Raw genomic sequence first — 15,154 nt, 5'->3', positions numbered from 1 at the left:
TACTGTGGAGGGGATGGAAACCGGATTGAAACTGCTCATAAATATTGTTGGTGATAAGATGGTTATGAAGTTGAGAAGCAACAGACTTTTCGAGGATTTTGGAAATGAAGGGTAAATTGGAAATCGGACGAAGGTTATTGAAATTAGTGGGGTCCAAGCCAGGTTTTTTCAAGATAGGTGTAACTATAGCAGTTTATTGTTAATAAGAAAATCAATAAATAGAATGAGAGAAAAAAAACATATATATGGAAATAAAGAATCACCCAGACCTGAAAAAAAACAACAAAAAAAAAAAAAAACAGGTTGGCAGGACATCAAGGCAGCAAGTGGTGGTTTTCAGATGGACAAGGATCTCATCCAGGTTTTTAGGACTGACCGGAGAAAAGTGTGTCCTGGTGTTCATGTCTCTGAGTGGACTCAGGGACACATGTCCTCCCCTGGCATGGAAGCACTGACTGACTGCCTGGTTTTCTGGATGTAGTCAGTAAAGAAAGAAGCAAACTCATTCCAGGCCCGGTTGGTTAGAAGTTCTGGGTTACTGATCCAGGAGGATCAGTTATCCTGTTAATAGTAACGAACAAGGCTTGAGTTTTATTGCTGTTCTTAGCAATGATGTCAGAAAGAAAGATGGTCTGAATTTCTCAGCTCCAGGTTAGAAATCCTCAGCCTCTCTTCATAGATCTCATAGCGAACCTGCAGCTTTGTTTTCCACCACCTGCGTTCAGCTTTTCCACTTTCTGGTTTTCTAGCTCTTACCAGCGTGGCATTTTTCCATGGAGCTCTCTTTTTGGCAGCGATCATTTTTACCTTGTGGGATTAATAATGCTGCAATTTTACCACTGAAATGATCCACAAGCTCATCAGCTGAAGGCCGGGGAGGGGTGGTGGAGAGAAAGCTGGTAGAAACATTTCAGTGGGATTTTCACCAATGTACAGGTTCTTGATAACCTCTGTTTGGGCTTTTTGTTGACATTCTTATTTCAGTATTAATCCAACAGCATGCAACTACGCCCCCTTTTCTCTGCATTTTATTGTAGATCAGCAGGAATAATTCTCTCACACACACATTAAAGACATTACACAGATGGTGGAGAGTCATGGTGTATAACACATATTTCTGTAACGTTCATGCTGGATATGCTGAGGAACAGAAATGAGTCATGAACCCAGTTTGTACTGGATCACCAGTCAGAGGAGGCCCAGCTCGCCACGGCCTCACCAGGGATTTCTGACCTGGATCTGATCGAGAAATCCTCACATTCAGAGATTTTTGTGTAGAGTCCTACTGAAAATGTATTTGTAACACAGATCAATGGAAAATAATAATATTTATTTCATGTACTTTTTAAAATCTTTTTTCTTGCCTTTCCTGACCGCACGTCACTGATGGAGATGCATGAGGACTTTAAATCCACCAGAAAAGGTGATGCAGCTGTGATTAATAAAGCGAGGGAAGCAGCAAACAGCTGCTGACAGATTAAATATGTAAGTTATACGAGTTCCATTGTAATTGTTGATTCACCGTACTGGCTTATTTATTTCTCCTTTTGTTATAAATCTGTTTACATAAAGCAGCTGAATGTCTCTGTATAAGATGTTCTGGCCCTGCTCGGTTTATTAATAACCCCATAATCAATATGCATCATCATATTTTGTGAATATATTATTGTGTGTGTGTGTGTGTGTGTGTGTGTGTGTGTGTGTGTGTGTGTGTGTGTGTGTGTGTGAGCTACATTAACTCTGTTCCACCAGCAGCAGCATCTTACCAGCAAAGCGAACCTGCAGCAGGTGGAAATAAAGAACCAGAACATGTCTCAGAGTGGGAGGTGTCTTTGAAGAAATGTTTGTTCTAAACATGTTGAGCTGTAAACATGTTGCTCTGTAGAGACCAAGACAACGTCAGAGACCACTGCTACTGGTGGTCCTCCCCCTGAAAACCGTGGGTCTGGTGGTCTGAATGAGCTTTGAATGAAGCTTATTTCTTATTTGAAAAACTCAATCATCCCTACTACACAGGTCAAGGTGTTTCCAAATAACAAAGCCTGGTTAAAAAAACAGTAAAGGAAACACTAAGCTTTTCATCATGTGATGGCAAGAACAGGATAGAAGCTAAAAACGGAGTCAGATTTGAAATTAAGAAGGCGGAACTACAGTACAAAAGTAAAATAGAGAAAAAAGTTTCACAGTAATGACCTGAAGGCAGCGTGGGATGGTACGAAGGCCTGACAGGCCGAGATAAGAAGAATCTTGGGTGGTTTTGACTTAAATTCAGGACAAATGCTTTGAATGATTTCTTCTTACTTTTTAATGGTGACCATGATTTTACTGACGATCCCTGCCAACTTGCAGCCTGAGGTCAGCGGCATCGGTGGTAGAAAGAGCCCGACATGATCCCTGGTAAACCTCTGAGAGTCTGTGCAGATCAGCTATGGGACATTTTTCTTTTTAACCTGTTGCTTTTTCACCACAAGGTCCCAAAGCCATGGACAGAGTCTGTTAAAGTTCCCGTGGCCCTGACTTTAGTAGTGATGAAGACCTTACAGCGACTGCTCCATCTAATTCTAGTGGAGAAGGTAGAGAACCAGCTAGACCCAGTGCGCTCTGCATATGAGGCCTGTAGAGAGGTAGATGATGCTACCAGCACTCTGCTCAGTTACCTGTAGAAGCATCTTGAAAGTACAAAAAACTCACAGCACTTTTATTCTCAGATTTCTCCTCAGCTTTTCATCCAACCCAGCCACAAGTTTTAGTTAAACTACTGTCAGATTTGAATCTTGATGCTGTACTGGTGAAATGGACGTTGAATTTTTTAACTTGTGGCCCGCAGGGATTCAGAGCTGATGGTGTATTTTCCCAGAAGCAACTTTCATCCCCAGGGTCACCACAGGGGGGCGCCCTGTCCCCTTTATTCCATATTCTCTCTACCAATGACTATAGGAGCAAATACAGTGACGAGGAGAGGTCTGCCAGCCACTTTAGGAGAACCTCTTCCCTTCCAATCACTAGTAAGTGCTCACAGGTTGAAGAGCGCTACAAAGACCTGAATTTTGAGCTCAACATGTCTGCAATCTGCAAAAAGGCCTACAAAGACTAAACACTTAATGTAGACCGGACACTGATGTTTCATTGAGTCTGTTTTACTGTTCTGTAGTACTGGCTGGTATGGAAACCTCGTGGTGCAGAGCAAAAATCGTCAGATATCATCAGGATAGAAGCAAAATAACTGGCTCACAGCAGGTCTCTTGCTCTCTCTAGCTGGCACCCACTTTCTACAATATGATATTAGAAATAAAGGAAAAACAAAAATATCTTCAAATATGAACCTAGCCAATATTACTCTACTATTAAAACCAGGTAAAGACCCGACACTTCCATCCAGTTACTGTCCAATTTCATTAATAAATGTAGATCTCAAAATTTAGCAAAGCTTTGGCCAGAAGAATAGAAAAAATAACCCCTCTAATAATACATCCTGACCAAACAGGCTTTATTAAAGGCAGACATTCCTCTACTAACATGCGTAGATTAATTAACATCATAGATTATTCTGCTCTACATAACCTGGAATCCACAGTCATTTCTTTAGACGCAGAAAAAGCGTTTGACCGAGTAAACTGGAAATTTTTATTTGCAACGTTAAACAAATTTGGGTTTGGGTCATCTTTCATAGATTGGATAAAAATATTATATAACAACCCAAATGCATGTGTGAAGACCAATGATCAAACCTCTCCAAGCTTCTGTTTGCAGAGAGGCACCAGACAGGGCTGCCCGCTTTCTCCATCACTCTTTGCTATTTTTATTGAACCCCTAGCTGCTGCCATAAGACAAAATAAAGAGATTAAAGGAATCCATGCCAAAAATGTAGAACATAAGATAAGTCTTTATGGCTGGGTGGCCGGTGCCTGGTGGGGTCAACGGCTGCTGATCCTGGCTGGTCCCATGACCACGAGGGGCTCTGGCTGGGCCCTTCCTCTGCTGCCCTTTGGGTGGGTCCGGGGTGGTCTTCATGGTGGGGGGGCTTGGGTTGGTGCTCAGGACAAGGTTGAAAAAAGAATACAGCGCCCTGTGGACCGACATTGTTTTGAGACAGGAAAGAAGAATACCTCTGTATTTAATTTAATCAATTAATGTAAATGTAATTATTTAATGTTTTAATTTATTAATTAACGGTTTAATTCATTCATTCAGTCACGCATTTCTTCTTCTGTATAGCACGTTGGTCCCCTGTGGCTGTTTTAAAGTGGTTTATAAATAAAGTTGGATTGAATCTATTGACTCATTCATTCAGTGAACACAGAAAGAGAGCTGCATCCGTTCGCTTCATGCAGCAGGTGGTAAAGAGAAAACATCCCCATGAGTAAACTCATTTCCAGTTTTTGTGTTCTGGTAAATAAACATTTTAAATGGTGTCATAAATGATGTGTAGCTCTTCATCTGAGGCTGTTTACACATCAGCGTCATAAAAAAGAAAAAGATTATAATCAAAACCTTAAAGAGGGTGCGCTCCTTCCTAATGGTGCGTAAGAGGTCCCGGCAGACCCTCAGTCCCAGTCCTCCAGGGTCAGTCTTCTTACCTGTCACTGGGGAGATCCATTGCATTTGGATCAGGTGTTGAGACAAGGAAACCTCTAAAATCTGCAGGACTGGAACCAGACGTCCTTTCTGCTGAGTTAGAGGACCTGCAGCTGAACGCATCAGTAGCAACATGAAAAACATCATGACTAATTTATCTGATAACCAATCAGCTGGTTTTATGCCCTTTTTTTAAACAGCTCATCTTAAAAATGACATTTTACTAAAAATATAAATACTACATTTAAAATATCAAGATCCGCTTTAACAGCTGCTTTTCTTTTTATTTTCAGTGCAGATATTTAGTGACGTAAGTCTGTAAACAGTCAAAGGGAGCAACAACAGACTGAAAGAAGAGCGAGTCACACAGCTCCATAAAGAACATTTTACTACATCAAACAGTGAAATATATCAGCCACTGGGCCTCATTTTCTTCACTGAAATTAAGCTTGAAAAAAAGGGCAGAGCTTTAATGATAAAAATATTTTGTTTTTTATGGGAGAAACAGTACTGAGTGTGATCAAATATGATGCTGCTTAATGCCACTTCATGAACAATTAGCATATATTGTACCATTTGTATGAGAGTAGTGTCTTTTTTATTTATCTTAAATATGTGTATAAAATGGCAGGATAAGACAAATACACTGATGGGACCATACAGCATATCTCCTCACAGGATGTATTTAAAATAAAGGTATTCATCACATCATTTAAAAATGCTAAATTGAGGTTAAAATTGAAGGCGTTTTCTTCTGTTTCAGTAACCAAAGCTGCCACAGGAAGGCCTGTTTTCCTCCAGCAGAGGGCAGCAAAGTGCTGTCTCTTCACAGCATGAAATTCACAGATCCAGGAATGTCACACTAAACATTTCAGCTTAAAAAGATCACAGAAGCAGTGAATGTTCCTCTCACAAGCCCAAGGTGCTCTGAAAGCAGCCTCCGGGCCGTAAATCCCTGATATGCTCACCAGTCACATGAGCAACAATAAAAATGAATACGAGCTCAATAAAAAGAAAAGCTTCAGTTCCCACACAGACAGTCAGCAGAAATCCTGAGGCAGAAGAATCCTTCTTTCATCCTCTGCTTCCTCCTAGAAGGTTGACAAGAAGTGGCGTCCTGCTGAAGCGCCAAGCGGGGCACACGGGCCTCGTTTCTCCACCACTGGAGGGTTAAAAGGAGGCATCACAGCTTCTGTTTCTGGTACAGCTGACTGTGAACCTCACTGGGTTTCTCTGTGTTGAGAAGAGGCATGGCAGTCAGTCGTTGTCCTCCAGCAGGAGGACCTGGTGGTTCGGGGAGATGCTGTAGAAGCAGGTGGCTGGTGGGTAGCAGGGCACCAGCCGGTAACGCTGCATCTCCTCCAGGCTGAAGGCTGGGGAGCAGCAGTCCGTCACTAGCACCTTCACCCTCTTCCTGTCCGGGTACCGCCTCTCCACCTCTTCCTCCTCTGTCTCCAGCTCCTCCTCCTCATGGTGGATCTTCCTCAACAGATTGTTAATGAGGACGGAGCGCCTCAGGTAAGCCTCGGAGTCCTCCAGGAACCTCAGCTTCTCCAGGGACAGCTTCAGGATGCAACTCCGGTCCTCCTGCAGTATCAAGTGCTGCCATCGACAAGCACAAAGGAAGCATCCACACAGTCATGCAATTCACCTCATTTTTAATAGAAATATTTGCTTGAATGTTTTTACAGCGTGCATCGTTTCCATAAAGAAAAGTGGAGGTCTGATATGAAACTGAATGTGATAGAAGGGATAACAAAGGTCGAGCACACAAAGAAACAATGTAAAATGTGGAAAGGCAAGAGAAAGAAGAGAGAAATGTAAACAGCTAAAGCAGGAGGATAAAAGAGATGTTCAGCTCTGAGAAAGAAGGAAACAGGACGTTTGTACTTTTTGAAAATATCCATGTAGACCTCCGTGCAGATCCTCCTCCTCCGCATATTTCCTCTTGAAGTAGGCAACTTTCGACGTTGTTGAATGGTGAGGTCTCTCACCGGGAAGGAGCTGTTGGGATTAGGGCACACAGCTTAGGCTGGAGGATCATTACCCTCATCAGCACCAGTAAACATGCTGAGGTCTAACTTTACACCTCACAGACAGACAAAACGCTCACTCCTGGAGAGCGTTTACAGCAACCAGGTAATCTAACAGCATGCTGGACGGTGGGAGGACGCCGGAGAGAAGCCGGAGAGAACCCAGAGTAAAACCCGAAGAGAAGCCGGAGAGAACCCGGAGAGAAGCCGGAGAGAAGCCGGAGAGAACCCAGAGTAAAACCCGGAGAGAACCCAGAGAGAAGCCGGAGAGAACCCGGAGTAAAACCCGGAGAGAAGCCAGAGAGAAGCCGGAGAGAAGCCGGAGAGAACCCAGAGTAAAACCCGGAGAGAAGCCGGAGAGAACCCAGAGTAAAACCCGGAGAGAAGCCGGAGAGAACCCGGAGTAAAACCCGGAGAGAACCCGGAGAGAAGCCGGAGAGAAGCCGGAGAGAACCCAGAGTAAAACCCGGAGAGAACCCAGAGAGAAGCCGGAGAGAACCCGGAGTAAAACCCGGAGAGAAGCCAGAGAGAAGCCGGAGAGAAGCCGGAGAGAACCCAGAGTAAAACCCGGAGAGAAGCCGGACAGAAGCCGGAGAGAAGCCGGAGAGAAGCCGGAGAGAACCCAGAGTAAAACCCGGAGAGAAGCCGGAGAGAACCCAGAGTAAAACCCGGAGAGAAGCCGGAGAGAACCCGGAGTAAAACCCGGAGAGAACCCGGAGAGAAGCCGGAGAGAAGCCGGAGAGAACCCAGAGTAAAACCCGGAGAGAACCCAGAGAGAAGCCGGAGAGAACCCGGAGTAAAACCCGGAGAGAAGCCAGAGAGAAGCCGGAGAGAAGCCGGAGAGAACCCAGAGTAAAACCCGGAGAGAAGCCGGACAGAAGCCGGAGAGAAGCCGGAGAGAAGCCGGAGAGAACCCAGAGTAAAACCCGGAGGAACTACTTTTTCCACTGTGTAAATGTCTCTGTTTCATCCTCTGACATGTTGGTTTTCTTCTACGGGGGATAAAATGTGACCTGATGTCCCAACTTTTGGGGAATTGGAGTTCTCCAGTAGTTGTGCATTTTTTCTGTTGCATGTAAAATGTCCACCTACTAAATATGCCTAATCATGGATCATCATCTTCATCATCCTCATCATCCAGGTAAAATTTTGGGTTCCTTCTTCAGACAAACAGAATCAGAAGGTGCTGCTTACCTGCTGCTGGTGTTCAGAAGCTGACGCTGAGCTTTGTGAGTTTAGATCGGCGTTAATCTGAGCCTCTTCATCACCCTCAGGCTGCTGCAGGGACATTAAACAGAAAGCAATGAGGATGAGGAGGATGAGGAAGATGAGGAGAGAGCTGACGAAAAAAATAATTGCCTTTTCTTTTTTACCATGTGTTATGTAACATTTGAATGAGAACATCCATTATCTATAACTCTTCGTCCAGTTCAGGGTTGCAGGGAAGCCGGAGAGAAACGTACTTCTCTGAAGATGAAATGACGGAGTTTTCAGACGGATCATTTCGATATATTTCATACATTTGTTAAAAACTTTTAAAAAATTCCTTTTAAATAATATTACACTAAACTATATGAACCGACTACATCACGGTCATGTAGCAGACACTTTCATCCAAAGCGACTTCCAGTGGTCAGGCAGACTCTTCAGGTCTAGCCTGAGGACCCGACTCATCGCTGGGGGGAATCGAACTCTGGTCTCCCGCTCAGGACACTGATCACTACCGGCTGAGCTAATCAGCTGTTATAGAATAGATTATTTTATAAGATATAGCTCCAAATTTCTACATGGAGGTTGAATCATCACTTATACGTCCAGCAAGCAGCTGATCAAACAGCTGATCAGGCAGCTGATCAAGCAGCTGATCACGCAGCTGATCACGCAGCTGATCACGCAGCTGATCAAACAGCTGATCAGGCAGCTGATCAGGCAGCTGATCACGCAGCTGATCACGCAGCTGATCACGCAGCTGATCAGCAGCTGATCAGCAGCTGATCAAGCAGCTGATCACGCAGCTGATCAGCAGCTGATCAAGCAGCTGATCACGCAGCTGATCACGCAGCTGATCAGCAGCTGATCACGCAGCTGATCACGCACATTCCAGCAGCAAAGGAAGACAGGAAAGTCTGATAATAATCATGATTAAACGTCTGAGTTGAAAGTCAAGTCAACTTTATTTAAAAGCAGCATGTGGTCCAAAGTGCTGACTAAGAGTGATAAAATAAAAATTTGGGGGCAACAGAAAAAGCTCCACCCCCTCTTAGAAGTGAGTGGTCAGCAGAGGAAGCTTGGGGTTAAAAGAGAAAGAAGAAGGACCAGCCCGTTTAAAGCCTTCATCCAAAACTAACAGGGAGCCGGAGCAAAGACGCTAAACCTGGTGTGATGTGGTCTTGCAGTGCCAAGTAACCTGCAGGCAGCTGCATCCGGACCGCCTGCAAACCGAGCATGAGGGACTGGCCCAGACCTGGTAGAAGCTGCTGCAGGACTCAGGTGCAGATTAAATAAGTCAAGTTAATTTATAAAGCACATTTAAAAACAACCTCAGCTGGCCAAAAAAACCCTGGACCATCAATAAGATAAAATAAACAAAAATATCCCATAAAACAAAATACAAGAATAAAATAACATAAAACCACAAGAACAATAAAACTCAATTAAAATGCTCAAGCTGGAGGGAAAGCCAGCAAGAAAAGGTGTTTTTAATGATTTAAAAAGCTGAACGTCTGCACTGATCTGATGTTAAAGTCTGGAAAATGGAAATGCTGGACTTTTGCAAGAATTCTGAGTTGACTCTGACCACGACTTACAAGTGGGTCAAATAAAAACCAAGAGACGAGAGGCAGAGGATTTAACTTAAACTGACTACGTTTCAGCATTTTATCATAATGAAAAAGGAGAAAATGAGAAAAGTTAAAAGGAGGAAATAAAAAGAGTTCACTCAAATAAAGAAATGTAAATAAAGTAAAACGGTGCAGTTTGTTTTTATCTCAGAAAATGGGTCCAGAAATGGAGAACATTCAACAATAAAGATCAAAAAATCAGAAAAATACAAGAAGAAGAAAAAGCTCATTTTACCCGCTTGATTAAATGAATGATCCGTGAGGAGATGACATGGACTGTAAGCTGCTCTGACTCACATCTGTGCACGCTGATGGAGGCATGTGCAGATGTGTGTGAGATGCGTGTGTGCGTGCACTGCAGACTAAATATCCTTGGCAGCAACATTTTCATTGAGAGAATAAAAAGGGTAGATCAGGTTTTCCGCGCGTCTCCTCTTAAAGCTGAAGCTGACTTTTTACTGAAGAAAGCAGACGAGTCGTCACCTGCTTCAACTTTATATTTAAACGTTTTTTGTTTTTAGAAAATCTTTGTTATTAGTTTTCTTTCCTCAGCAGACCTGAGCTGATGTTTCCCTCCTGCAGAAAACTTCACCAGTAAATCCAGTAAATGTGCCTCTTACCTTCACTCGTCCCTGTGCAGTAAAACCAGTAAAACCAGTAAATCCAGTAAAACAGGTGACACAGGTGAAACAGCGCTCTTCTTGCTGTATTTGACCTCGTCCTCTCCAGCGTCCGATATTTCGACCCTCCTCCCGGGTCGCAGGTTCGAGTCCGCGTCGGTTCCTGAAGTAAACACCTACAGACGGGCGGAGAGCTCCGAACGCTCCTAAAATATCCCGTTCACAGCAACAAGACACACGCGCGCCATCTCATTGGCGCTCGCGCAGGCAGATGTTTCCCGTTGCTAGGAGACGGCGATGACGTTGGCTCTTTTCAGAGAGCCGGATCTTTTGGCTCGGCTCCCAAAGAAGAGCCGGCTCTTTTGGCTCCCAAACGGCTCTTAATTTAGCATCTTTTTCAGCCGCATAATTTACATTAAGTTGTCAAAAATGAATGAATTGTGTTTTGAAAACCCTTTTGTGTTCAGCTTTTTTTTTTAATGAGAAGGCTTATATTTACCTCCTTTCCTGTATTTATTCTGATACGAAACCACTTCTTTTGTTTAATATTTCAACAAAATCTTATATTGCATAAATGAACAAAAAACAGCAAACAAATCCACAAAACAGAGCGAGAACCAAACTGAAAAAAGCAGCATTTTTTCTAGAATGCGCCGCTAGGTGGCAGCAGCAATTGTAGTAAAAGAACACACATAGAAGTGTTTCCATCATGGGAGAGGAGGTGGAGGTGGTGGAGGAATACAAGTACCTTGGAGTTCAGCTGGACAACAGACTTGAGTGGAAAAGCAACACTGAGTACATTTACAAGAAAGGTCAGAGCAGACTCTACTTCTTAAGGAAGCTGAGATCTTTTAACGTCTGCACCAAAATGTTGCAAATGTTCTACAGGTCTGTTGTTGAAAGTGCAATCAGCTTTGCAGCAATCTGCTGGGGCAGCGGCATCAGAACCAGAGACTTGAAAAGAATTAACAAACTGATCAAGAAAGCCGGTTCTGTGCTTGGAGTAACTCTGGAGCCGCTGGAGTTGATCATCAAAAAAAGAATTCTGTACAAGCTGACGAAGATAATGGAAGATCCTTCACACCCTCTACACAACGCCGTGACGAAACAACAGAGTGTGTTCAGTGGGAGGCTTGTTCAAGTCCGATGCAAGACAGAGAGATACAGAAGATCCTTCCTTCCAGCAGCTATCAGGCTGAAGAACAAAGCCCTTAATTAATTAATGTGATTGTTTTACTAAAAAATTACTACTACTACAATATTGAATTTCCCTTTGGGATTAATAAAGTATTTTTCATTCATTTCATTCATTTCATTCATTAATGTCCTCAGGTTGGCATTCAGAAAAATAAGATGGCTGATCCAACAGTGCCGTGGGCAGAGTGGGGCTAAGCACACTGCAAAAGGGAATTAAAAAAAGGGAGCCGGCTCTCCTGATGCACTACCAAGCATCGGCTCTCAGAGCCGGCTCCTTCGCCCACACATTACTATTTCAAGCTGTCTTTCTTTGTGAAATTTGTGAAACATCAACATTAAAAACAGTCCGGCGGCTCTGGTTTGATGGGGTCCGAGCTGAGGCAGGAAAAAGGAAATTTGCTTCTTTTTCAAGTTTTCATGTAAAATGAAATTAATTCAGAAAAACAAACAAACACAATAATCTCAGACTGATACATGCCACGTGTTTCTGGAAGAGACTTCGCTGATAAAAAGTTGTCTGTTCAGTACTGTGGGTGTCAATCAGGTTGCTATGGCAACAGAAAATGTAAACAGTCTGTACAGCACTGTTATGTGTTGTAGCATTTAAATTTTATTTACTCATACTAAACTTAATTTAAGGAACCTACATACCTTTTATTTATTTCTCCTTTATTTAACCAGATAAAAACTCATTAAGAAAATAAATCTCTTTTCCAAGAGTGGCCTGGCCAAGAAGGCAGCAGAACCACAAGAACACAATTAACCATGTAAGAGAGATCAACTTTCAAAACACGAGAAGTAAAACAAAGTCCATAAAGGCTGCAGCCAACAGCGCGGGAGAATACAAGCAGGTTTAACAACATTCATTTACAGAGATTTTCCTTCTCGAGCCCTTAGAATCGACTTAACCCTCCCAGAGAGATCCGTCTTGTTCATGTCAAACCAGTTTGAAAGTTATTCCAAGTGGAAGGAAAGCATATTTAAAAGTTCTGTTCTCACTCGGGGCCGCAATCTGTTGACCAGAACTGTCGTCTGTGGACCAGAACCGCCGTCTGTGGACCAGAACATCCGTCTGTAGACCAGAACTGTCATCTGTGGACCAGACCAGAACCGCCGTCTGTGGACCAGAACCGTCGCCTGTAGACCAGAACCATCGTCTGTGGATCTGAACCATCGTCTGTGGACCAGAACCGCCGCCTTTGGACCAGAACCGCCGTCTGTGGACCAGAACCGCCGTCTGTAGACCAGAACTGCCGTCTGTGGACCTAAACCATCGTATGTTGACCAGAATCGCCATCTGTAGACCAGAACTGCAGTCTGTAGACCAGAACCATCGTCTGTGGACCAGAACTGCTGTATTTGGACCAGAACCGCCGTCTGTAGACCAGAACCGCCATCTGTGGACCAGAATGACAGTGAAGGCTATACTGAGCCTGGTTCTTGGACATGTAGGAGGTATAAAGGAAAAAATTAGCCGATGTGAAAGCCTGCGTACGTAGAGCTGCATGTAGCTGCAGCGTATGAAGGTGCGATTTCCACAGCCAGTAATGAAACATGGAGCTCACTGAGAACCAGGATCTTGTTTCTGAAGCTGCTGACCAGGGGCATTAGAAGCTAACAGATCACCATCGTCCAGCAGAGGTAACAGTACGCCACTTTTAGCTTTGAGGTTTTCAGTGTGTGTCTTTAATGACAGATTCTGATCAGCGGTGATAAATACTTATAGGATGAAACTAATTCCAGTTCAGTCCATTAAAGCCAGTGTTGGGCACGTTACTTTGAAAAAGTAATTAGTTACAGTTACTAGTTACTTCTCCCAAAAAGTAACTGAGTTAGTAACTGAGTTACTCCACTATAAAAATAACTAGTTACCAGGGAAAGTAACTATTTCATTACTTTTTTAAAGTTTAAAAATGTCAAAGAAGTTTGATTTTTTTCAGAAGAGGTTTCACAGGCCAGGTGCATAGAGTAGAACAGCAAAGACTGGTACCTGAACAGAGGTTTTAATATTTATTGCACCTCAAAAGACCACAACTGGTACAACTGTACTTCAAGAATTTTCTTCATCATTTCCACCTCGAAAACGCCGTCTTTCCCTGAGACTCCGGACTCGCCATCTCTGATTTTTTGTGTGTGTGCTTCTATGTGCTGGGTTTGTGTGTAAACATCCGCCCACCTGGTGTCTCTGATTGGCTTATAAAATTTTCCTCCAATCATCATTACTTAATCGCTTACCCCTGTTTTCACTACAGGGGAAAACACACACACATTTGGAGCTCCTGTGTCTGTGAGCCAAGCTAGCGTTAAACCAAGTGGGACGACCACTTCGTAGCTTCACTCAGTAACTTGTAGTAACGGCATTTTGGTAATGGTAACGGCGTTGTAACGATAGAAAAAGTAATTAATTAGATTACTCGTTACTAAAAAAGGCAACGGCGTTAGTAACGGCGTTTATTTTAACTCCGTTATTCCCATCACTGATTAAAGCTTAGGACGATCAGATGGCTGCCCTTTGCCATTTGAAAACACCATATATTTGAATTTCGCTGCATTTTGCAGCAGCTTAAGTTGGGTCAAGTGAATCTGAATAACATGAAAGGCAGACAGGAGGTATTCCATAGATCTGAATTCTGAAGACGAGAAAAAATAAATAACTGTATCATCTGCATAGAAATAATAGTCAGCATTGGATAGGTTCAGACAGAGATTATTTATATACATAGAAAAAAACAATGGTCCCAAAATGAAGCCTTGGGGGACTCCCTTTGACACAGGAAGGATGGAAAAAGAAGACCCAGCAGACTGGACACACTGGGTTCTAGCTGACAAGCAGTTAGAAAACCAACCCACAGCATGTTCAGATGAGCCAGTCTCACAGAGTCTTTGTCACATGACATGGTCTGCTGTGTCAAATGCTTTAGAAAAATCAAAAGTTCAGTGCTTCAATGATGTCATTTAAAACCTTAAAAGCAGCTGCTTTCCAAAAGCAGACTGATGTGGAGACAGAATACTGTTAGTGTCTAAAAGCTCTTTGAGTTGCTCACTGATAAGCTTCTCAAGGACTTTTGCTCATTTAGAAATGGGCCTGTACTTATTACGAACTGAGGGGTCCCTCCTTTCAGCACAGGAAGAACAAACTTCCAAACAGCAGGAAGGACATGAGAAAGTGTTACTGCTTCTGCTATCAAGTCTGCTGCAAGCTTAGTAAAGTAAGGATCAGGCATGTCTGCACCCGCTGACTTGTTAGCTTCCATAAGCTTTAAAGCTCTAGAACATCCATCATATCCAGAGGAGTAAAAACTAAATGCAACATCTGGGTTGGCTGACGAGCCCTGTTCTTCTGCTGTACTGAGTTTACATGTAAACTGATGAAATAATGTTCATCTCAAGGCTTAACAGTCTCCGATTTGTCAGTACGGTCCAGGAATCTGTCAAGATGCAGGCTTGCAGATCTGTTATAGTTTCAGTCCCATTTGAAGATTTTATTACTTTCCTGAACTTCCTGGACCATTGGGGTTGGTGGTTGTTTTGGCTAAATAAAAATCAGACTTAATGTTTCTAATAAAGCAAAACGATTTCTGAGCTGTTTAAAAATCTGCTTCAGCTTTAGTTTTTCTGGCTTTGACCCAGACAGGACCCCTTTCTCTTAGTAGATCAGACAGTTGAAGAGTAAACCACGGAGGACCAAAAGAACAAGATCGCGAATACAAGCGGCCAAAATGAGTTTTCTCCGCATGGATGGATGATGGATGGATGGATGGACGGATGGATGGATGGGTGGATGGATGGATGAATGGATGGATGGATGGATGGATGGGTGGATGGGTGGATGGGTGATGGATGGATGGATGGATGGATGGGTGATGGATGGATGGATGGATGGATGGAT

General features: G+C 43.2%; 1 protein-coding gene across 1 annotated transcript; it reads right to left on the bottom strand.

Annotated features, from left to right (window-relative positions):
• Positions 1-4,838: 4,838 nt before the first annotated feature.
• LOC121630868 lies at positions 4,839-12,562 on the bottom strand. Its single transcript, XM_041971381.1, has 5 exons — positions 12,265-12,562; positions 10,069-10,316; positions 7,803-7,886; positions 6,466-6,579; positions 4,839-6,177 (listed from the first exon to the last, which is right to left on the bottom strand). The coding sequence occupies exons 1-5, from the start codon at positions 12,560-12,562 to the stop codon at positions 5,833-5,835; spliced, it is 1,089 nt and encodes a 362-aa protein (XP_041827315.1). The 3' UTR covers positions 4,839-5,832.
• Between the last annotated feature and the right edge of the window lie 2,592 nt (positions 12,563-15,154).

The sequence above is a fragment of the Melanotaenia boesemani genome, chromosome 20 (genome assembly GCF_017639745.1).
Source record: "Melanotaenia boesemani isolate fMelBoe1 chromosome 20, fMelBoe1.pri, whole genome shotgun sequence".
Classification (NCBI taxonomy): domain Eukaryota; kingdom Metazoa; phylum Chordata; class Actinopteri; order Atheriniformes; family Melanotaeniidae; genus Melanotaenia; species Melanotaenia boesemani.
Note: the sequence above shows the minus strand (reverse complement) of the source record. Positions and strands in the feature narration are given on the sequence as shown.